General features: G+C 42.7%; 1 protein-coding gene across 3 annotated transcripts in view; it reads right to left on the bottom strand.

Moving 5' to 3' along the window:
• Nucleotides 1–11,439: 11,439 nt before the first annotated feature.
• Nucleotides 11,440–24,500, bottom strand: part of EXT2 (exostosin glycosyltransferase 2) — a 119,939-nt gene continuing 106,878 nt past the window's right edge. For 2 of the 3 annotated variants that reach the window (XM_019948020.3, XM_033860490.2), the window contains 4 exons: nucleotides 24,078–24,221; nucleotides 22,288–22,416; nucleotides 18,457–18,539; nucleotides 11,440–12,166 (listed from right to left, as the gene is read on the bottom strand). In XM_019948020.3, coding sequence (XP_019803579.1) covers nucleotides 12,028–12,166; nucleotides 18,457–18,539; nucleotides 22,288–22,416; nucleotides 24,078–24,221 — 495 coding nt within the window. In that variant the 3' untranslated portion in view covers nucleotides 11,440–12,027. The remainder of the gene's footprint in view (nucleotides 12,167–18,456; nucleotides 18,540–22,287; nucleotides 22,417–24,077; nucleotides 24,222–24,500) is intronic. The other variant, XM_073808797.1, reaches the window with a different exon arrangement.

Below are 24,500 nucleotides of genomic sequence, written 5' to 3'. Positions count from 1 at the left end.
CCTACTTACCTGTAACACCTGGTACAGTACTATAGCAAGCATTTAATAAACATCAGCTAGATGCCTGGCAAATCTGCCGTCTACATCAAGAACACAACAGAAAACACTAAACGGAGGCAATGGAACTGGAGGTAGCCTAGACCTGAGGCCTAAGCAAACGTCCAGGTAAAGGAGAAAGACGCTGGTCCATGACAAAGCCAAGGAACTGTGAAAGGTGACAGTTTTTAACGACCATTGAAAAAAGAATCATCTTTATTGAGGTATTACTTACATAAAATGCACCAATTTTACATGTAGAGTTGGATGTTTGGACATGTGACCATCACCACAATCAAAATATAGAACATTCTCCTCACCCCAAAAAGTTCCCCTGTGTCTCATCCCAGCCGATCCCCAGCAATAGATAATGTTGATCTACTTTCTGTCACTCTAGATTAGTTTTGCCTGTTGTAAAACTTCTAATAAGTGGATTGTATTTTTACTCATAAGAGTACGTTTGTATGTATGTATAGTACGTATGTACAGTATGTACATTTTTGTGTCTGGCTTATTTGCTCGCCTATCTCGGAAAAGCATCCATGTCGTGTCTCAGTTCATTATTTTTATTGTGTAGATGTATTCCATTTATGGATATACCACAATTTGCCTTTGCATTCATCTGTTGTTTAACATTTGAGTTTTTTCCAGGTTTTGGCTATTATGAATAAACCTGCCATGAACATCTGTGTACAAGTCTTTGTGTGGATATATATTTTCTATGTTTTTTTCTTTTTTTAACACAAGGGTCTTCTATGTTTATTTTTCACACAAAGCCTTCCTCTGAATTCTTAAAATATTTTTTAAATTAATTTTTATTCGAGTATAGTCGCTTTACAATGTTGTGATAGTTTCTGCTGTACAGCAGTGAATCAGTTATACATATACATATATCCACTTTTCTAGATTCTATTCCCATATATGTCATTACAGAGCATTGAGTAGCGTTCCCTGCGCTATACAGAAGATTCTTTTTTGTTTTTTTAAAGACATTGATGAATGAGTGTTGAATTTTGTCAAATTATCTTTTCTATATCTATTGAGATAATCATATGGTTATTCTCCTTTATTCTATTGCTGTTGTAAATTATATTGATTTTCAAATATGAGACCAACCTTATATTCTTTAGTCATGTTGTATCATCCTTTCTGTATGTTGATTTGGCTTGCTAATTTTTTAAAAAAGAATTTTGTGTCTATGCTCAGGAGGGCTATTGGTCTGCAGTCTTCTTTTCTTGCAATGTTTTTGTCTGGCTTTGGTATCAGGGTAATAATGGCCACACAAAATGAGTTGCCACATATTTCTATCTTTTCTATTTTCTGAAAAGAGCTTGTGTAAGATTGGTATTATTTCTTAATATCTGATAGAATTTGCCAGTAAAACTATATGGGCTTAGATTTTTCTTTGTGGAAAGTTTTAAACTACAAATTTGATTACTTTAACAGATATGTGGCTATTTAGATTTTCTATTTCTTCTTGAGGTAGTTTTTATCACTTTGTGTCTTTTGAAGTTTGTGTCCATTTCATCTATATTGTAGAATTTAACAGTATAAAGTTTTCATATGTATTTCCCTTTTCATATTTTTAGAATCTGTACCAATGCCCCCGTTTGATTTGTGATACTGGTAATTTATTCTTTCTTTTTTTCCTTGAACAGTCTAGTTATTGATCTTTTTAAAGAACCAGCTTTTGTTTAATTGATTTTTCTCCACTGTTCGTCCATTTCTATTTTATTTCCACGCTTATCTTTATTCTTTCTTCTACTCACTTTGTATTTAATTTGCTCTTTTCAATTTTCTTAAGGTAGTTGCTTAGATAATTGATTTTAGTTCTTTCTTTCTTTAAAAAAAATATTTGGCTGCGTTGGGTCTTAGTTGTGGCACACGGGATCTTAGTTGCAGCACGTGGGATCTTTCGTTGTAGTGCAGGGGCGCTCTAGTTGTGGCATATGGGCTCCAGAGCACGTGGGCTCAATAGTTGTGGCACAAGGCTCTCTAGTTGTGGCACACGGGCTCTAGAGCACATGGGCTAAGTTGCCCCGTGGCATGGGGGGATCTTAGTTCCCCGACCAGGGATCTAACTCATGTCCCCTGCGTTGGAAGGCAGATTCTTAACCCCTGGACCACCAGGGAAGTCCCTCTTCTTTTCTAATATTAGCACTTCAAGTATAGATCTCCAAGTACTCCACCTGACACATTTAAATACATTGCTTTCAATTTCATTCAGCTAAAAATATTTTCTAATTTACTTCTTTTTCTTTATTAACCCATGCATTTAGAAATATGTTATTTCATTTCTAACTATTAGGGATTTCCACGATATCTGTTATTGACTTAATTCCACTGTGATCAGAAAACATACTTTTTGTGTGTGTGAGTACATTGGCATTCTGCTGATGAAAGATTAAAGCTTACAAAGATAGAGACAAGCCTAATCAAACTCCTTCGTTCTTAAAATTATTTAGATGAGAAAAACAAATACCACTGATTAAGTCATTTGCCTCAGGTCTTACGGTGAAAGGCACAAGCCTCTAACCTCTGAGGCTAGACCTCTTTCTAGTATACTTCACCATCTTCAAACCAGCATCAAGTGTTCGTGAATTATACATCTGTTTATACTTCATCCAAACTTATTGTTTGCTTTAAACATTGTCTTGTCAGGAAACCTTCTCAAAGTCTCATTTTATCTCAGCGTATTTATCAAGGAATCTTTTATTCTAACCTAGGACTCGTTGGAATTCCACACACACTGCTCTCAACCTGAACTTTTTTTTTATTTCCATTTTTATTGTATATGTATATATATTTTTTAAATTTAATATTATTCATTTATTTTTATACAGCAGGTTCTTATTAGTTATCTTTTATACATATTAGTGTATATATGTCAATCCCAATCTCACAATTCATCCCACCACCCCCCACCTCCGCTTTCCCCCCTTGGTGTCCATACATTTGTTCTCTATATCTGTGTCTCTATTTCTGCCTTGCAAACCAGTTCATCTGTACCATTTTTCTAGATTCCACATATATGCATTAATAGACAATATTTGTTTTTCTCTGACTTACTTCACTCTGTATGACAGTCTCTAGGTCCATCCACGTCTCTACAAATGACCCAGTTTCATTCCTTTTTATGGCGGAATGATATTCCATTGTACATAGGTACCACATCTTCTTTATCCATTTGTCTGTCGATGGGCATTTAGGTTGCTTCCATGACCTGGCTATTGTAAATAGTGCTGCAATTAACAACAGGGTGCATGTGTTTTTTTGAATTATGGTTAGAGAACATACATTTTTTATGTTTTCATTTCCTCTAAAATTGAGACTCATTTTATGGTGCAACACATTGGTGGTGAATATTGTATGTGCACCTGACATGAATGTGTATTCAGTTATTGGTGGATGAAGTGTTCCATAACTGTCAATTAAGCCAAAGTGGTTGATAGTGTTATTCAGGTCATCTATAGCTTTCTGATTTTTCTATCAACCTGTTATGTCAATTACTGAGAGAGGAGTGGTGAAATATCCAAATATAATTGTGGATTTTCTGTTTCACTTTCAGTTGTCAGTTTTTTGCTTTATACATTTTGCAGCACTGTTATTTAGTTCCTACATACTTAGGATTACTTGTTTTCTTTATGAATTGACTCCTTTATCATTATATATTATTCCTCTTTCTCCCTGGAAATGTTCCTGTTTTGAAGTTTATTTTGTCCTTTATTGATAAAATCACTTCCAGTTTCTTGTGATTCATATTTGTCTACTATAATGTTTTCTATTCTTTTAACTCAACTGTATTTTACAGTGTTTTCCTCATAGATAGCATTTGGAATGATAATCTCTGTCCTTTAAGTAGAATGTTTAGGCCATTTACATTTAATGTAATTATTGACATGTTGGGGTTTACGTCTACTGTCTTGCTTTTTGTGTGTTTCCCATCTGTTCTTTGTTTACTCTTTTCTCAATCAATTCAATCCTTTTTGATTGAATATTTTTATGGTATTCCATCTCCAATATTGCCTTATTAGCTATGCCTCTTTTAAAAATGTTTTTAGCTGTTGCTCCAGGGTTTACAATGTGTATCTCTAACTTATCACAGTCTATCTTACAGACATCTTCCTGGTTTTCTTCCTAACTCACTGGCAACTCCTCAGTCTCCTTTTCTGGTTCTTCCTTATCTTCTCTACCTGTAAATCAGGCCACAGTCCTTTTCTCTTCTCTACCTATTCTGACTCTCTGGGTAATCTCATCTAGTCCTATGGTTTTAAATCCCAGCTATATATTCAGTCTTAACTTTTCCCTTGAGCTTTAGACATCTAACTGCTTAAGTAACACTACCCCTAGATGTCCAAAAGACATCTCAAACTTAACACATCTAAAGCGGAGCTCTTGATTTTCCCTCTCATACTTCTCTGTCCTTACCCCTGCCAGGTCTGCCATATTTCACTTAATAGTATCGCTCAGTTATAACAAAAACCTAGTAGTTAGCTGTGAATCCTCTATTGTTTTCATCTCCTATATCCAATTCATTAGTAAGTCCAATGGATTCTGCTCCCAGTATAACTCCTCACCATCTCTGTTGCTACCATCCTAGTCTAAGCCACTACCATCTCTCACTTGCACTCCTAAAATAGCTTCCTGATTTCCTTTCTTCCATTATTGTTCCCTACTGCCTTTTCTCCACATAGTAGCTGAAAGGATCTTTGAACAAAAATCCCATCCCCACTCCACTCCTCTGCTTAAAACCTTCCAGTGTCTTCCCATCACACTCACAATAAAAATCCAGAACTCTTTTGTCCAACATGATCCCAACAAAATTTGGTGCTGGTCTACTTTTCTGGCATCATCTCTACCATGCTCTCCACACACAATAAACTGCAGTCACACAGGAGTTCTTGCTGTTCTTAAAAACAAGCTGAGCTTTTTCCTGCCTGACGGACTTTACGCTAGCTCTTCCCTCTGCTTGGTATCTCCATGGTCCACTCCTTCTCAACATTAAGATCTGTGTTTAAATGCCACTCCTAACCGACCCATCTTAAATACCTCCTCATGCCCAAGTCACTATCCATCTCCCCTTTACTCTGCTGTTTTCTTCATAGCATTTTTTACCATTTGAAATTCTATTCATTTACTCATTTTGGTTGTCTTCCTTCTTAGAATGTACCTTTGACAAGAGTAGGCACTTTGTTCAATGCAACATCTTCATATTGAAAACAGTATCTGGCACATAGTAAGTGCTCAATAAATATGAATCCATCAAAATAGGCTTTTTATTTTTTAAAAGAAAAGAATCTTTAGGAGTCAACAGACTAAAAACATATGAGTGAAAATTTACTTTCTCCTGGTTCCTTGTCTGAAAACTGTTTGTTAGATATAATTCTTTTCATTAATAGACTGCAGGTTCTGGTTTGTCCACAGAAAGATTCCTCTACTGAGTGACTTACTAGGCTAATCCATCCTGAGAAGCAGATAATGATCTTTAGCCCAAGTTCTCATAGACAATGCTGTGTGCTGCTCAGTCTCATTGGATACTTTTGATGAACTGTCAAAGCCTGAAGGAGCCAGAAATCACTCCTTAGGAAATCCTAACTCGGAACACTTCCTATTTCCCAGACGTCCACATAGCATATAATACGCTGCACTGGGCTGCCAGATGTTTCCTTTCTATCCCACCATGTCCCAGGTCACCCTCTCCATTGAGATGGTGCAGCCATGGTACTAAAGGGAGCATCTATCTGTTATTAATGGATATTCATCTTATAACTTTTAAAGAAGGGCCAAGGTACAACTGGCAAATGGGAGATACTATGGGAAGAGGAAAAGAAATCCTTGCATCTTCCATGCTTTGGAGAAGAGGGAGTCAATGGAATCTTCATTTGGTCAAGTTGTCAATATATCAAACCAATCTGGTGACAAGAACAAGGCTGTAAGGAGAGAAATCATTAGGACTATTAGGCCTATATCCAGAAAACAACAACAGAGATTGGGCACAGGGTAGGCAGAATGGAGGAGATGAAGGTAAGCCCCTCAGGATCTACTAGAGAAAGACTCTATAGGAAATTCTATAGGAGCTGCTGCCACCAATACACAATTTTCGTTAATTACCTCAACTGTGGCTGTTATCCCCTGAATGAGAAACACGGCTTTACTTCTAAGCAGGCAGTAAGGCTGGCAGAAAGCTGAAACCTGAAAATCAGCAGATACAGGGCTGCATACAGCCCTTACTATTGAAATTAAGCCACGTCCAAAACACAGCGGGAGGACTCCAAATAACTTCAGACAGCAGCCAGCCATGCAGGGCCCTCACCAGGCACCGGATGGACGCGCTCCGGACTTGTCAAGAGGCCCAAATCCCAAGTGCTCATTTCAATAACATAAGAAAATAAACATGGGGCTTATTTATAGCACAGGAAAGGGACTGGGGCAAAAGAACCACTCGTTCAGTAATCCACCCTGACGGGGCCAGATAGGATCCAGACCCCCAAGCTCTCTGGCAACAGGGTGAGCAGAAATAGGGGCCGGAAAAAGGCTGGCTGCCAGCATCATCAGGTACAACCTGGCAAGGACCCTGGGTAAGGAGAGAGGAAGAGATCCATCATTGCATCTCACCCACCCAGGTCTAAGTGCTCTTGCCATCTCCAATTTCTGGTTGAGGAAACTAAGGCATAGGAGTGGACTCCCTCAAGGCCAAGGAAGGCCCAGGGTTCAACTCAGAGTAAGGTGCTATGAGACGAGGAAATAAAACAACGCTCGCATCCTCCAGGCACCGCAGAAGATGGTGTAAATGGAATCCTCATTTACAGTTGGGACTAAAATGTATATTGTGGAGTCCTAGGCCACTGATGGACTCGCACCATCTCACAGAGCTAAGAACTCCCACTGGAACTGGAGCTCCTGGAGATCAAGATTGTGTCTTATTCCGTTCTATCTCCTGGACCCAGCATAGGGTCTGGCAAAGAGTACATTTTGATGAATCAATGATTCATCGATTTCTAATTGATGAAACAATTAGAAAACTGAATGACTGAATACTACCTTACCTGGGTCAGTAACTAGTTGGTTGTTCTTCAGCTGTGATTACCAGAAAACCAGACAGTCCTTGAGCTTCTTCTTAGGCATAGTAGTTAATGATAGAAGTTGGCAGCTGTAAATAAAAGCTCAAATAGATACACTGTGAGGGGAAGGCTCTGCAGAGTGGGTGGAGTGGATGGAGGCTTGGGTCCAAGACCCACAGATTCCAGTCCCTGCTCTGTTGGCAGCTGTCACTCTATGTGCAGCTCCTGAGACGCTGGAGACGAGCTGGTGCTTTGCTGAGGAAACCTCTAGCAGACACAGCTGCCTGGTACCTCTCAAGAGTGACCCAGACATCCTGCCCTTTCTTCGTCTTGGCCTGACAGCTCTGCGCCAGTCAGGAGGACTGGGAAGAAATGCAACCAGGGGCCCAACCAGTTGGGAGCTGAAGAAAGGAAAAAACTCTACCCTGAGAAGGCTGTAAATTTGAGGAAACCAAATGCCAGACACACATGCTGGTGACTCAACAATTTCTTCAAAAGGAGAGAAGCCTGGAAAGCTGGGAGAGGGGGCCAAACTGCCCAGCCACCTTCCCCGTGTTGCCAGCAATGGTGAGCCTGACATTGAAAAGCCGAGGCCCAACACTGCCTGGACAGACCACACAACCCCTCCCTGGGAACCTGGACATCACAACGCCTGATGCGGGGGACCCTTGACAGTCCATTTAACAGAGGTGCAAGAGAGGCTGTGAGTTTAGCTTAGGACGTTCCCACCCTAAAGAGGGGGAAAACCTTACAAATGAGAGCGGAGTCCACCTGCCTACCTTTCCTCTGCCAGGAGCAGCTCAATGAGGCCTCTTCAGATCATCACACCAGGCCTACTTGGCAAATTGGAGCCAAAAGCTGCCCCCAGTTTTACTCAGAAGCAAACACTAGCCTAGGACAGGAGCCCCAGGGCTTGGGACAGAGCTCTCGGGTGAGACGAGCAGCCGGACCCCAGGGTTCATATGCCTCCGGGCCCTGAGTGGAAAGCTCAAGTCACTTCCAAAGCTTTCCTGGACAGCAGCCGCCTACCAACATGGCTGGCGCTCCTGTCAGGACTGCTCCTCAGGAAGTGGCTGAAGGGGTGAGGGCCCAGTGGGCATTCTCTGCCTCTGCCTCTCTGAGCCAGGGCGGCTCAGGAAATGGCCTGCTGTGGCTTCTGCTGCTGCAATAGAAGACGACCAAGAGAAATGGGAAAAGCAGCCTACCCCCAGAGATGCTACTGTCCCCAAAGCAAAGGAAACCCACCAGGCTCATGGTGGCTGGACGATGGGGAACCTCCAACACCCAAAACCTCCACCCTCTCGGCTGGGTTCCCCCGGGATCCTGGGACTGCAGAGCCAGGAAGAATCCCCCCAAAACTGAACCACTTCCCAACACGTCTCTGCTTCATCTACTTCTTCTTCTTCTTTTTTTTTTTTTTAAAGATTTATTATTTATTTATTTAATTTTATTTATTTTTGGCTGCTTTGGGTCTTAGTTGTGGCACGCGGGATCTTTCGTTGCGGCGTGGGCTTCTCTCTCGTTGTGACGTGCGGGTTTTCTCTTCTCTAGTTGTGGTGCGCAGCCTCTCTAGTTGAGGCGTGCAACCTCAGTAGTTGTGGCGTGCAGGTTCAGTTGCCCCATGGCATGTGGGATCTTAGTTCCCTGACCAGGGATCGAACCCGCGTCCTCTACATTGTAAGGCGGATTCTTTACCACTGGACCACCAGGGAAGTCCCTGCTTCATCTACTTCTTAATTCTACCATCAAAGGGTCTTGGACTTGAACCCAGCAATCAGACCTTTAGAACTCCGTGGCTAGAAGCCTGCTACCTTTCAGTGGCAAGGATCCACCAGTCAGGACTGTCCCAGGAGGAAGCCGGGATCACAGAGCTATTAGCAACCTCTTCAGCAAGTGACAGCACGGAGGCTGCTGGCCTCTTCCAGCTCCCAGTCCTGGTCAGCACAGGCCAGGATGATGGTCACTTTTTCCAGAGGCAGCAGAGAAACTCCTAAAAACCACAAGCTGGAAGCACATAAGGCTTCAGCAGAGTTCTGACCTTCATGACACTGAGTAAGAAGAGGAGACAGGATAGCATCATTTGCAGGAAAGCACCAGAGATTCTGAGAACAAAAGTTGATATCTTCCTCCTTAATTTTCCCAGAAAAGGAGGTTTTTGCCTAAACATGTGTGAGGCTTGATAAAATACACGATAAGAATATTAACAGCTATCTAATGTTAACCAACAAAAGTGTTTCCAACCTTGGCGTTCCAAGTGGGCCAGCTCATCCTAATTAGATCCCTGGGGGCAAAGGCAAGTGACTTAGAGCACACATTCGGACAAAGGCCAGGGCCAACTCAGGTTCATCGTCTGTATAGGCCAGTAGGATGCAATTCCTTAAAAAAGATTTCTTTAATTTAAAACCAGCTGTTGTCTGTTGTAGGCCAGAACATGACATTTTCATTAGCATTATTGTTCCACTTGTAAAACCAGGCCCTATGGCATCCCAAGGACAGATGATCCCCGCCCAGGCTTATAGGTGAGGCTTGCCTGGTGAGCAGTTCAGAAATTCACCGACACAGGGGTTGAGTCCCTAGTCTCTGAATCCATGAATCACGATCACTTCCTATATTCCTGTCCTGAATTTCTCCTGGTGACCTGCATCCCGTCTTCCTAGGAATAGAAGCTTTGAGGTTTGCTTCCAGTGCCTAGGACGTAATACTCATTCTATAATAAAAATTCTTTTCTGCTATGTTGCGAGATCTAGCCCCCAATATTTCTGGGGGTAGCAAGGTACTTGAAATAGAGTTTTAATGCCCTTAGAAGTCCAATAACTCCTAAGAAGGTGAAAAAGGCCCACTAACTCAGTCCCCTGGGGCTCCCAATGACTTCAGATTGAAGCATTTCTCTTCCATAATCAAAGGGCAAATAAAGAGGGAGGGAGGGAGGATTAATTTACCCTTTGAGAGTGAGAACTGGATTAGAAACCAGCCACTAAGGTAGTGCAGTCGGTGGTGTGAAAAGAGCAGAGTGCTATACATTGAGGGTGAGATAACACATGTGCAACGTCAGCACAGTTCTTGGCTTTTAGCTGGGATTTAAATGAGGCCCTCCTCCCCTTCCACCTGCCCCAAATCTTGGAAAACAAGCTACAGAACCCCTAGAAAGGTCAGAGGTACTCACTGTGTCAGCTACCAGTATCTGGGTGTACAAGAGAAAACCCTTCCTCTTGGTTTCTATCATCCCAGCTCCAGTACTATGAATAGGAGGCCAAAATGCCTTCTCATATCCCCTGCTGACTAGAAACTAATTATTCAAATCATTAGTATTGATTTAAGCACGTGTGTTTGCAGCTGCAATACACGAATAAATCACAACTCCAGTGTTTGCGTCTGCAAAATGAATGACCTGGAGATGCTATCTCATCCCTTCCACCTATAACAGTCCGTGATTCTACCGCTCCTTAATATGAAAGATGAGACTCTCAAGATTTCCACTCTCAATTTCGCTACTTCTGAAAGTTTTCTTTGGCCTCTCAAAGTCTATGAGAGCACAGTTGAAGTGACTCGTTAAAACTGCAAGTTCGAAAACTACAGCAGGAGAACAGCTCACCTTCATGTCACTCGACGGAACAATGCGTGGTGGTTTAGTGACTTGGACTGGCACACAACTAGGTTTCAGTAATTATACCCATATTCCAAGCAAATTATTATGTATTTTGTGTTCTGGGGACATATGTTATGGCTAAAGCCCAAACTGTGGCTAATTTTAATATCAGAGCCACAGATAAATCTGTTTCGAATCCATAACGTCTAACATTTGCCAGCGTAGATTTGTCCATCAACTGGGCTTAAAGAGGTATAATTCACACATGTGCAGTATTACTAAATGCTGAAATGTAATGATTTAAATACACCAGCAACTATTGCAAAACAGTTGTTATAGCAGCATTTAACGTTAGCCAGAACCTCTCTGGCTAATGTTAGGTTTATACCAAGAGAATGAGGGAAATTTTGGCATCCCCTTGGGGTGAGGGTCACAACTGCCTCAACTTTTACAACATGGTACCGGCAGAGCGACTCAGTGTCTGGCTATGAGAGGCCTTCTGTTTTTCCTGGAGAATATCTAGATCTCATCAGGAAGCATGCAGATTCCTTTGGAGGTTTGGGGACACATCTCCTCTAAGAGTGTTTGTAGTCTGGGGCTCTTCCTCTGCTGGATGTACATGGCACTGGACACTCCTCCTGGCTACGTATCTTCCCAGACATGAGGAGGAGACTGGAGTTGAGGCCAGAAGATAGAGTTAAATACACACAAAAAGAAACAGAGTTCCATAACCAATATTTAAGACATAGTAGGAAATGGAATAAAAAATAATTTTAATCATATCAAAAAGCCAAACCAAAGAGAGACAGTTCATGGAACTTATAGGTCCCATCTCGGCAGCCGGTGCTCTTCTCTGGACGAGGCCAGTGCCCCATTGTCCCAAGGCATCAAATGCCACTAAGATGTTTGCATTTTGCACCAAATTCTGGGCATGGCTTCTCCTCTGAAGAACTCACTGATCTGAAGTAATGAAAAGTGAGAAACAGGTAGCTCTTACCTGATTCCCCAAATCTGAAATGGGCTGGAGGTTTCTCAGCTGTCTTACAGCCAGTGAAGTTTCCTCTTAGACCTTGTATTGAGCTACAAACAAAGGACGCCTGAGCTGGCCTTACCCCTGGAGCCTGCCCAAGGCTTCCATCTGGAGTTTTCAGAGAGAACTCATCGAGAGCATCAGAGGTTGCACGAGGTACTCAGATGTCCTCCCTGGGCTCTTGCTCTCGGGTAAGCAGGCTGGGCAGGGATGTGCCAATCTCCCACTCTGGAATCTGGGCATCAGAGCGCTGGGGGGACGTGTTCTCTTCCTCCGCCCGGGATTAGTGTTCAGACCTCCACCAGCAGCACATTTCATAAGCTGCCGATGTTGGGGAAGCTCTTCAGTTTCTCAGGAAAGTCGTCCTTGTACAGGACGGGGTCGGCTCGGTGCTCCACCACCTTAAGAGGCATTGTCCCAAAGACAGAAGCAAACTTGTTGATGCACTCAGACCTGTGGGGTTTGGGGAGGGCAGTGGAGCAGAGGAGAGGGACAGGGGGTGGGGAAGAGAGAAACCGTTCAAGAGGCTGAGAAATGAGAGCAAAATATCAATGCATAGTCTTCAACATCTACAAGAGAAATGCAAGGACCCCCAGCACGCTCCCAGGTTCTTAACATGGTTGGGAGGGTGTGGATAAAGGACGTGATCCGGGGGTACTTCAACTACTCGTTCCGCGGGAGAAAGGGAACCAGGGATGCTGTTTGGAGGCCAGGGGCCTGCAGAGGTCAGAATATCTTTTCCCCTCCCCCTCAAATTCCAGTCATTCTTCCAGCTCCGTAGAAGCGGGCCTCAAACCAAGGTGGATTAGCTGCCAACAATCCTTAACCCCATCCCTGCCAGCTGAAGAGAAGACGAAGGGGGGAAAGGCAAAAGGCACTTGGATCTGAGCTTCAGCCCACTCAAGTTTAAAAGGGAGAAGGGAAGATCGTACACATGGAGCGATGGAAGGCGGAAGGAGGCAATGGGGCACTGAACCTCAACTGCAAAGGACAAACACTTCAGTCAGTCAACCCACATCTACTGTGGGCCTGTGAGTGGCAACCTCTGGGAATTATGGGGCAACTTCCATAAGCTCTTCCATGAAAGCTGAAGTTCACACAGGACAGCTTTCACAATTTTAGCCACTCCTGTGTTAGAACCGGCAGCAACAAAGCAACAAGCAACTTAGCACTGCTGGGGGAGGAGGCAGTTCAGCACACCCCTCCCGCCCCCCCATGCCCCGACACCGCCCCCAGCCTCGTGAGCAGCTCCAGAGGGGAGCAGGTCAGACACGCTGGCAGAAAATGGTTCTGGTCAATCAGGCCAGCGGAGTGTGACAGCTGGCTAATGACACTTCAGCATCAGACCCGAGGGGGAAATCAAGCCCGTAAAAACCACTTTCGAAGCTAAAGGGCCCTCAAGGATGGATTTCAGAGAGGTCAGTATTCTCTCTCCTCAGTCAGGCCCATGGCACCTGAGAACGGGTTACCAGGTAGGGGCTGAATTCCAAGACACAGACCAGAAGGCTCTTCTGTCCTCAGAGATACTGTAAGCCTTGTTTCAACTTATTTTAATCAATAGCTTTTACTTGAGTCCTTTGAGCTTTAGCAAGAAACCAATAAGTAAAGAAGCCAGGTACTATCAATTCTTTTCTCTTGCTTCTTCTCTTGGTCAAAACGTGTTACTATTTCATTTTGAGCTCTTCCAGCTAATAAGATCACTGTGTCCATGACCACAAATCAACAGCAATTAACATTTATTCTCTGCTCCAGGCTGTGTTACAAGTGCTTGACATGTATCAGTAACTCACTTCACCCTCACAACAACCCTGTGAGGCAGGTCTGCTATCCTTCCCACTGTACACTGGGAAGACAGAGAGGCTAAGAGACAGGACCACAGGCCAAGTAACTAGTAAGAGGCAGAACCAAACCCAGGTGTTCTGGCTGCGGAGGCTAAAGTCTTCATTATGAGATGATACACATTTAGTTATTAACATAATTCTAGGGTCTAAAGGGAGGAGCTGGAAATTAACAACCGTTGAGCACCTATGACGTGCCAGCTAATTTACATACATGATCCCAATGGTTCCTTTAAATATCCCCGTCCGTATGCCCAAGGATTGGCGTATAGTAGCTTCCTGTTATGGTTTGAGAAATTCAGGCTAAGAGAGGCTAAGGGACTGCCCAAGGACCCCGAGCTGGAAAGTGGTGGAGCTGGGTTTCAAACCCAGTCTTGCGCTGGCAACAGAGCCCTTGCTCTTTCTATCGGACTCTACAATAACCCACAGGTCACTGAGTTTCCCTCCTGTTGGCAGTCTTTTGAGACTCGGGAGGTCGTAGTCCCAGGTACCAAATTGACAGGAGACTGGGGAAAAGACCGAGGGGTTTTAACAAAATGGTATGAAGCAAGCACTGGACAACAGCCTTTCTCTCCTTAAATCATGAGGTCAAGGCAGTGGCAGACTAAGTCAGCTTTCCCCAAGGTCTTACTTTTGACAGTTGTTCTGCCTATAAACATGTAGCAGTTCTTCTAGTTTCCAGTTATTCTGCTTGTAGACGCTGGCCAGCAAAGCCCAGCCGTGCCCAGCAGAGGCACCAGCGAGCGTGTACTAAAGAAGGATCATGGCTCTTGGCAGCGGACAGGGGCTCTAGGGCCCCCTGGAGAGCACTGAGGACAACGTCTCCTCTGTAACTGCCAACAGGGCCGGGTCCCAGGCAAGAGGCCACTGGGGCTCAGGCCAGCTCGACTTGTTGACAGCTGCCCCGGCTAACCCAGGTTAGTGAGTCCTTCTCTCTCCACACAGCCTGCCCTGGAGAAATGGCTGCTCATGCTGAATGGTAAAGGTCCTTAGCTCTCCTGACGGGTGTTGACTGTGTTTCCTACTTTATTTTCACGCAGGGGATCTGGGCTGGGCGACAGGTTAGGGTAGATTAAGAGTTTGGCTGATCGCTGGTGGCCCACCTGAGTTGTTCTGTCAGGGGTCCAGCTACCATGTCAGTAACTGTTCCCCTGGGTTGGTTTTCTAATCAAGTACAGACAGGCTAAGAACTGCCAACGTCTATCTCCAAAGCGCTGAAAGTGTCTGGGGGAGAAAGGACTAACCGTTTTCAGTTTTCCTTTCAAACACATACAATTACCTAAAGTAACCAGGAGCCTTCAGGATCAGCGTTGGGGAAGTTGGAAAGCGAACTAACCTCGCCAGGCCCCGCGCTACAGGCTTTCATGTATTATTACTCCTTTCATCTCCAGCATATAACACACTGTTTGGTACAAAGATGCTCAGTAAATATCTGTTGAACCCCTGAATGCAACATGATAGATAGTTAATATATCTATTTTAAGAAATGAAAAGGTTGGAAATTCAGGATAAGGTAAGTCAATTTCCTCAAGTTGGACAGCTAATAAGTGGCTAATCATAATCTGAACAAAGACTGGCCTGAATCAAAATACAATGTTTGTTTCTTAAACCAACACCGTCTGTCTGCTGTACCGTCTTGACCTGGGTAAAGCTATTGGCCAAGATGAACAGTCACAAATTCCTCTGCTTCTTAAAGAACTAACGGCAGGTCCTGGAAATGGATGCTGGGTAGTAAAAGCCATTCTCCTCCACGACTGAGGTTTCTGACCCCAGACCCCAAATATAAGGATAAACAAGCTTACTGAACCACAAATCTCAACACAAGGTCATAACACGCAGAGTGGTTAACTCTTTTGTGCAAAAATGTGGGTTCTGCAAAGGCAACTATTTAAAAAAAGAAAACAAATGAACAGTTCAGCACTTGTCACTCCATCTCTTGGTCTACCCAACAGGGCTGAAATCACGTCTTCCTCCCTCCCCATCTAACTGCCTTATTTAGTAATTCAGTCATTCATCCGAATAGTTTTGCTCTCAGTTTCTAATTAATTTCAAGATTGATTTCCTTCTGTTCCCTATCACATTTCTCAAAAGGGGAGCCTACATTCACTGACTCTACTTCCTCACTACTAGCTCACACTCTTTAGCCCCATCAACCTATGACATCATTTTTCCCAAAGTCACCAATGACCGTTTTAATTCCAAGACCACTTCCCAGTCTGCATGTTCCTTGCTCCTCCCTGCTGCCGAGCACCGGAGACACTGGCTCTCTCCTGGCCTCGCCAGTGGCTGCTTCTCTCTTTTCAGTTACTCTTTCTGTCTCCTAAGTGTCCGAATTTCTCAAGATTCTGCCCTTGGCTTTTCTTCAGTCAGCCGCCATCTCTGGACAGATGTCTTCCAGATCTCCACCTTTGTTTTAATCTTTTTTCTAAAGTTCTAGTTCCATATTTCCAACTGCTTGCCCTGTATCTACACCTGCATAGACAGAGGGCAAGACCCAAAACTCACCCGCCTGATTGCTCTCCAACTTCACACATGATTAAATCTCCTGGCCTCATTAGTTATACTGTGAGGTCCAACATTCATCCCCTTCCCTCCCATAACTGGCATCCCTCCTAATTATATTGTTTACACTGTTAAAGGTACTACCATTCTTCCTGACTGTCTTGATCAACTGCTTCTCCATAACCTCCCCATACCTATTCAGTTGGAAATCAAGAGCCAGCTCTTCTCCTTTAGGGGGAAAAAAAATCCCTTGCAATTTAATTCATCCCTTCTTCCCCACACTCAATTTAGTTCGAGCCTTCTAACTGTTCTTCTTTCTTCTGTCTCTTCACCTTCATTCCATTCTATGCACCACTTCCAAATCAGCCTCAAAACAACACTTTGATCAAGCTACTTCCTATTCAAAAACCTTCTATGGCTTACCAGAGCCTGGAGAAAAAAGCTCAGCTCCTTAACTGGGCATCCAGGGCTCTCTGCAGTTTGGCACTAATGGGCCACAATGCTACGTTCTTGCCAAACTGGATATCTTGACTGCTTGCCAAATGTACCTTGGACCATCCAGTTTCCCTGCCGAGGATCTCCTCTTCTTGCCCAGAGTTGCATCGGTTGGAATCCTAGTGACCTTTGAAGGCTCACTTCAAGTGCCACCTCTTACAAAATTATTCCTAATAACTGACCTAGCAAGAAGTCACTTCTCTTTCCTGCGATCAGGTATGACATTTTGAGCCTTCCTTATGACTCTTACCACATATAGCTTTGGATTAAGTTTTACACACACACACACACACACACGTATTAAATATATATACACACACGTGTGTGTACCTGTTATTGTTAATTATAAACTCTGATAAAATCGAGCCTACCAACATCTGGGCAGTTGCCTATTCTATTTTCAAAAGCCTCTTCCCACGAGGAAGCTTCCACATTTCCCATAGTTACTTTCTTCAGTGTTTAATAATAATTATATCTAACTTAAATCTTTCCCACTGCATTTGTTATGATCTCAGTGGTGTTACAGAGGAGTTGTTTAGCTTTAGCATGAACTTTAAGGGCCATTATTAGGTCAACTTTTCTCCATACAATTCCTTTCTTGGACCCTATAACCCCACCATTTTAACTCGGTCCAATCAATAACTAATTGCTTAATGCTATGAAATTCTTCCCAACACAGAATGGGGGTAGGTTTAAGTACCAAGTTCATGTGCTCTAATAGAACTATAACTGGGGTCTCTTCCAAATGAGCTATGACAGTTGATGTCACTGTCCTTGACTGGGTAATACTTGGGACCAGTGACAGATATTTCCAAAATCACAATAATATGTTATTTCATATTGATGGTTGGTAAAAGTCATGTCATTTGGGTAAGATATTTATATATGAAAGAGATAAAGAGATTATTTAGAGAGTAAGAGTAAGAAGTAAGAGTAAGAAGGAGTAAAACATTATAGAAGAATCCAGGCCAAGTGAAACAACTCGCTGTACAAAACCATCCTCCAGGCTCGAAGGACTTTGATGTGGCTGATAGATTTCAGAAATGAATGCTGCAAGCAGATGCATATGGGACCTGTGGAAACTTGAACTAGATATCTCATTCTAATGCCTTTCTCATGACATTCTCTGAATGCATGCTGGTCCCTTGACAACAGTGTTACTGGCTGTCAGAGCCTGCTGTCTTGTGTAAGGGTTGCCTTTTGGAAGAATTCGGTTTGATTCAGGAGACTGGAAGCTTGGGGACCTTTGGGATACAAGTGAGAACTATTAGGTCTACTCTAAGATTATAAAGGTCTTAAGGGAAGACAGACCTCTCCCACTCCTTTTATACTCACCTGCAAGGCCCTGTATCACACCCACACAGAGGTGTGCTTACTGACCGACTGAATCAATATAAAGGGAGTATCTCAGAGCTGCCCTGCTTCTCTCTCTGTAATGTAAAGAGCTGTGCTTTCAATTCTGTTCTTGGTAGGTAGGTATTTCAGTTGTGTCAGCAAAGGTAATTTGTCTCTAGTGGGTTTAGTTTAATTCTTTCCAATCAAACTTTCACTGTAACATGGAGCTATCACCCTGGAAAACAATCCAGTATTTCTTTGGAATTAACTCGCTTCCACTCGAATGACTGTGGATAGTTAACTGCCTAGTCCACACGGAGAATCTGGCTTCCGGAGCTTAAGGCCGGCTATATTTTTAAGATCCTTCCAACCATTACAAATTGAGTGAGTAGCATTCCAAATTAATTCTTTGGGTGACCTGGGCTTGAACTAACCCAATTCCCACGTGCAAAAGGAGGTGACTATGGCTACCAGCTGCTGTCCTTATATCTGCAACAAAGTCCCATAAACAGGCCCAAGGCAGGAAATGGGGATCAGAGACTAGGGCAGACTTCTGGTTAGAGGCTCACTCACCTCTCCACCATGTGTGTCTGGTCTAGCGAAAGCCCATCGATGGCTGTGCACTCAGGACACTTGAATTTCTTTCGTGGTGTTACCTGCCAGAAGAGCACAAAAATATACTTGGCTGTCAGCGCCAAGGACAATAAAATCACGCTCGTGACACCACTCTCTGCACACTTCCGTTCTATACGCTGAGATGCCCACTCCCACTGCAGGCACACATGCACACACACATGCCTCACTATTCCTCCATTCAGTTCTGTCTGGCTCGGCCAACAGCAGAACTCACAAGGGCCCAATAAAAAAGGCTTGGAGGGCTTTTGCCTTCTGTAACTGGAAAGAAGTGGTGATGACAAGCTCCTTAATTCCTGTTTAATGACTGTTTTCTCACTGCCAAGGTCCTTGTATAAACACCATTTGTTCTTGCAGCCATAAGGGCGATGAAATACAGCTTCCCATAACTTTCATTGTAACCTTAGTTCCAATAGGCGCTCGTTCTCCTTCTTCCAGCTAATGGCAAATGCTATGAGCAGCACCATGCTCTTGAAAATGCCAGGTTATTTTGCAATCCCGTTGAGTCAGGGAGAAAAATCCAGTGGTCCTTTGCCCTCTGAATCCTTTTCCCTGACTCTCCCCACCACCCTCCCATACGTTAAACTTCTAATTTTTTTTTTTAGCAAACTCAGGGGAGGCTGCTATCCTAACCTAGTGAAGATAAGTAACCAGTAGAGGGATGGGAGGGGAAGAAAGCTAGATAACTAAGACCAGGCTAAGAAGCATACAGACCCGAGGAATTACCGTCCAGAGTATGCAGGCACAGCTAAGAACATCTTGAAGCATGTCAAAAAGCAAATTTGGGGCTTCCCTGGTGGCGCAGTGGTTGGGAGTCCGCCTGCCGATGCAGGGGATACGGGTTCGTGCCCCGGTCTGGGAAGATCCCACATGCCGTGGAGCGGCTGGGCCCGTGAGCCATGGCCGCTGGGCCTGCGTGTCTGGAGCCTGTGCTCCACAACGGGAGAGGCCACAGCAGTGAGAGGCCCATGTACCGCAAAAAACAAACAAACAAAAAAGCAAATTTGGAAATAAGGGGAGTTCCTTTAAAACTAGTTTTGCAATTTATATTCTTTAATTTTCCCTGCAGTGAGCTGTTCACTGAGTAATTTAGAGAGCTGGGGGGGTAGGGTAAGATTGGGTCAAGTCTGAACACACAGTGACTTTTCCTCTTTCCTTAGTCACTTTGGTTTAACCTAGCTTGTCTCATCAATTAACAGCATGAGGAATCATTTGGGGATGCCATACCATGCGTCCAACATAAGCTTCCAGTACAGGAATCTGGCCTAGAAGCACTGCCCATTTTCACATATGGAATTCTAATCCAGAAGGAAAGAAAGGTCAAGATGATTCCACTGTTACACAGAAGTGTACTCTCCCTGCATTCCTAGGGATCTGATTTGAGCAAGATCTACATTTCAGGAACAGACATCTATTACACATACAAAGATCCCCATGTGATCTCAGCTTTTAATATGTTACAGGAAAGGTACTGTTACAAACTGGTAATCGCTATCTTAAAATAATGTTTAGGACAACTACAGTTACAATTGTACAAAGTGTGCTATCTTCTCAGCGTCTATTAAAAAAAATCAGCTACCTTAAGAAAGATGTAAACTGCATTCTTTAACGAAAAGAACTAGATTCCAAGTCACGTTTGAGAATAAAATTATATTTTTTAAAAAACATGATTTGTAGATTGACCACCACAGCCTTTATCTCTGATACTGGAGGTTAAAAACTGTAACTAAAAAAAAAAAAAAATTGTATATTCAGACTATACTACAAAGCTACAGTAATCAAGACAGTATGGTACTGGCACAAAAACAGAAATATAGATCAATGGAACAGGATAGAAAGCCCAGAGACAAACCCATGCACATATGGTCACATTATCTTTGACAAAGGGGGCAAGAATATACAATGGAGAAAAGACATCCTCTTCAATAAGTGGTGCTGGGAAAACTGGACAGCTACATGTAAAAGAATGAAATCAGAACACTCCCTAACACCATACACAAAAATAAACTCAAAATGGGCCTTCCCTGGTGGCACAGTGGTTGAGAGTCTGCCTGCTAGTGCAGGGGACACGGGTTCGAGCCCTGGTCTGGGAAGATCCCACATGCTGCAGAGCGGCTGGGGGCCCGTGAGCCACAACTGCTGGCCTGCGCATCTGGAGCCTGTGTTCCGCAACAGGAGAGGCCGCGATAGTGGGAGGCCCACGCACTGCGATGAAGTGGCCCCTGCTTGCCACAACTAGAGAAAGCCGTCGCACAGAGGCGAGGACCCATCACAACCAAAAAAAAAAAAACCTCAAAATGGATTAAAATAGGCAGAACACTCTATGACATAAATCACAGCAAGATCCTTTTTGACCCACCTCCTAGAGAAATGGAAATAAAAACAAAAATAAACAAATAGGACCTAATGAAACTTAAAATCTTTTGCAAAGCAAAGGAAACCATAAACAAGATGAAAAGACATCCCTCAGAATGGAAGAAAATATTTGCAAACAAAGCAACAGACAAAGGATTAATCTCCAAAATATACAAGCAGTTCATGCAGCTCAATATCAAAAAAACAAACAACTCAATCCAAAAATGGGCAGAAGACCAAATAGATATTCCTCCAAAGAAGAAATACAGACAGCCAACAAACACATGAAAAGATGCTCAACATCACTAATCATCAGTGAAATGCAAATCAAAACCACAATGAGGTATCACCTCATGCCAGTCAGAATGGCCATCATCAAAAGATCTAGAAACAGTAAATGCTGGAGAGGGTGTGGAGAAAAGGGGACCCTCCCGCAGTGTTGGTGGGAATGTAAATTGATACAGCCACTATGGAGAACAGCATGGAGGCTCCTTAAAAAACTGAAAACAGAACTACCATATGACATAGCAATCCCACTACTGGGCATATACCCTGAGTAAATCATAATTCAAAAAGGTACAGGTACCACAATGTTCATTGCAGCCCTATTTTCAATAGCCAGGACATGGAAGCAACCTAAATGTTCATTGACAGATGAATGGATAAAGATGATGTGGCACATATATACAATGGAATATTACTCAGCCATAGAAAGGAATGAAATTGAGTTATTTGTAGTGAGGTGGATGGACCTACAGTCTGTCATACCTAGTGAAGTCAGTCAGAAAGAGAAAAAAAAATACCGGATGCTAATGCATATATATGGAATCTAAAAGAAATGATACGGATGAACCTAGTAGCAGGGCAGGAATAAAGACACAGACGTACAGAACGGACTTGAGGACACCAGAGGGGAAGGCGAAGCTGGGATGAAGTGAGAGAGTAGCACTGACATATATACAGTACCAAATGTAAAATAGATAGCTAGTGGGAAGCAGCCGCATAGCACAGGGAGATCAACTCGATGCTTTGTGACCCCCTAGAGGGGTGGGATAGGGAGGGTGGGAGGGAGGCTCAAGAGGAGGAGATATGGGGATACATGTATACATATAGCTGATTCACTTTGTTGTACAGCAGAAACTAACACAACATTGTAAAGCAATTATACTTCAATAAAGATGTGAAAACAAAAAGAAAAAAAACGTATAAAACATATGTTTAAATCATCAAAGCCTAGCTTCAATTTCACAATATGACAGCATCAATCATGGAATCTTAAAGCTAAAAGGGAGCTTAAAGTTCATCTATTCCAAGGCTTCATTTATAGTTATGAAAACTTCTGAGACTCAGAGAACCAGAAGCATGCCCCAGATCGCAAAGTAAGTTGGGGCAGAGCCGGCCAAGGATGCCTCCTACCTTGATCACAGCTTTCCCCGTGACGTTAGCCACCAGGAAATTCATAGCAATATCTTCACAGTTCATGTGAGCATCCACCCAGTTCTTGATGTCCCCAGGCATCTTGTAGGTATACAGGTAGTTAAAATACTGCCAGGTGAGACAGAAAAGGAGACACATTCAAACAGCAGTTCCCTGCGGTTGATACACAAAGGGCAACTGAGCCATGGCAGGGGGACAAGCTTTCTCTCGTAAGACTAGTCACAAGCCTGGATCAACAGAAAGGGCAAAGGAAGTATTAGAATGGTTTTTGGTCAGGTGACCAAGTGTCTTTAACACTGTCATTCTTTAAAAAATCACTTATAGTAAACAGAGGTGTGTACCGTATGGTGTGAAGCCCTTGTAAGATGTAGGCCCTCTGGACTGATTAATATATCATATGTTTAATAAATATTGTTCAGAAACACACTACATACTGATCTTCACTAAATCCTTCCCCCGAGTCACAATGTTCAACCCTGTTTTCCATATTCTTTCTATAGACTGCAGATAGAAACAGATATATTAATGGTGGATTGACACTGCAGACATGTCCTTTTTAAAGTGAAACAAAATGAGGCAATTCTGAAACTACATAACCTATACGTATGAAATAGTACAGAAATGTGTGGGCTAAAAAAAGGTATTTATCAGTCTACCACAAACCCCAAGAATTATAAACCTTATTTATTTATTTATTCTTTGCTAAGAACAAAAACTCATTTCTGGATCTAGAGCCCTGAAAAATATGAGGGCAGCAGTGCTGAGATAACAACACGCAATCAATATAAATACAGCGAAGTCAAATTAATTGTGCTGAGCTGCACAGATCTTTTTCCTGACATCAGTTCCTTATGCCACTGCTGACAATTGACAAGTTATTACTGTTTAATTAAGCCACACACTCCCAGGGAGCACTCCACCATCAAACAGAATATTCTAAAGTCCAATGCATACCCTTCAATCTCTCCCTTTAATAAAAAAAAGAGTCAAAAACATAGTGACAATTCGAAGAGAAGAAATACAAAAGGCTAAAATATACACAAAAGGAATTTCAACCTCAACAGTTATCAAATCAAAGTGAAATCAATAAGATCCACTTTCACTTATCAAAATAGCTAAGTTTGATTTTTTTAAAAATGTTTTTCATGCAAAGGAGGGTATGGTAAGATACTTTTGTATTTTGCTGGGAAGAATATAAATTGGCACAAACTATATTGAAAACAACCAACAAATATATATATATCAAAACCTCCCCCAAATGTTCATAATTCTTCTTCTAGGAATCTATCATAATGATCCTAAGTACAAACGGGTATGAAAATGGATACTGGTCATTGTTTAAGCATCTGATATAAAGCATTATCTAGCAAAAAAAATCAGATACAACCTAAATATATTAGATACAAAATAATATATTAGATACAAAAATTAGATACAACCTAAATGATAGAGAAACAGTTATACATGATTTATGGAATATTAACATAATGGTATATTAGCAATTATGTTAAGAAGTTGTTTATGAAGAAATGTTAATGATATAAGAAAAAAGCTCACAATATAATGCATGCAAAAAGCAGGCTAATGAGAATATTTACAACTGTCTGTACGTGTGAATTAGTAAATCAAAGAGGCAAACTCGAAAAAAACATCTAAAGTAGAACATTTTTCCAAAACTCGTGAAAATTAAGTTGGGCCAAATAAAGCGAGTATCATACTCTTGGTATGTCAACTCAGCCCCACTTGCCCCAAGTCTGCCCCCGACTTACCTTGTGATAAAAAGCTGCCCCCGTGAGCACCATGGACACCTCATTGGTCCACTCAGACTCATACTTCCACTTACTCATCTCATGGTCCCAGAGATGCAGGCGACCTGGGTAACCCACCAACCGGTCAGGAAATTCTCGCCAGACCTGAGGACAGAAACACATCAGCAATCAACTCCCAGTTCAGACAACAACCAAGCACAGTGCTCAGTTCTTTGAACAGTATCGACAGAGTCCCCACATTCAAATCTTCACATACTAAGAGCAGACTAGGCTTCTGAAGATATCTGATCCAACAGATGCTAGTTCTTCTGCCAATATTCAAAGATAGATGTGATTCTAATTTCCTCCAAAACTTCCCCGTGCTTGCTTGGAAATTTCGAGTAATGTAGAATAATAGCTTCCTGAATTGGGCCAAGGTAGGTA

The sequence above is a fragment of the Tursiops truncatus genome, chromosome 8 (assembly GCF_011762595.2).
Source record: "Tursiops truncatus isolate mTurTru1 chromosome 8, mTurTru1.mat.Y, whole genome shotgun sequence".
Taxonomy (NCBI): Eukaryota; Metazoa; Chordata; class Mammalia; order Artiodactyla; family Delphinidae; genus Tursiops; species Tursiops truncatus.
The sequence above is the reverse complement of the archived record's forward strand: the minus strand, read 5'-3'. Positions and strand labels throughout refer to the sequence as shown.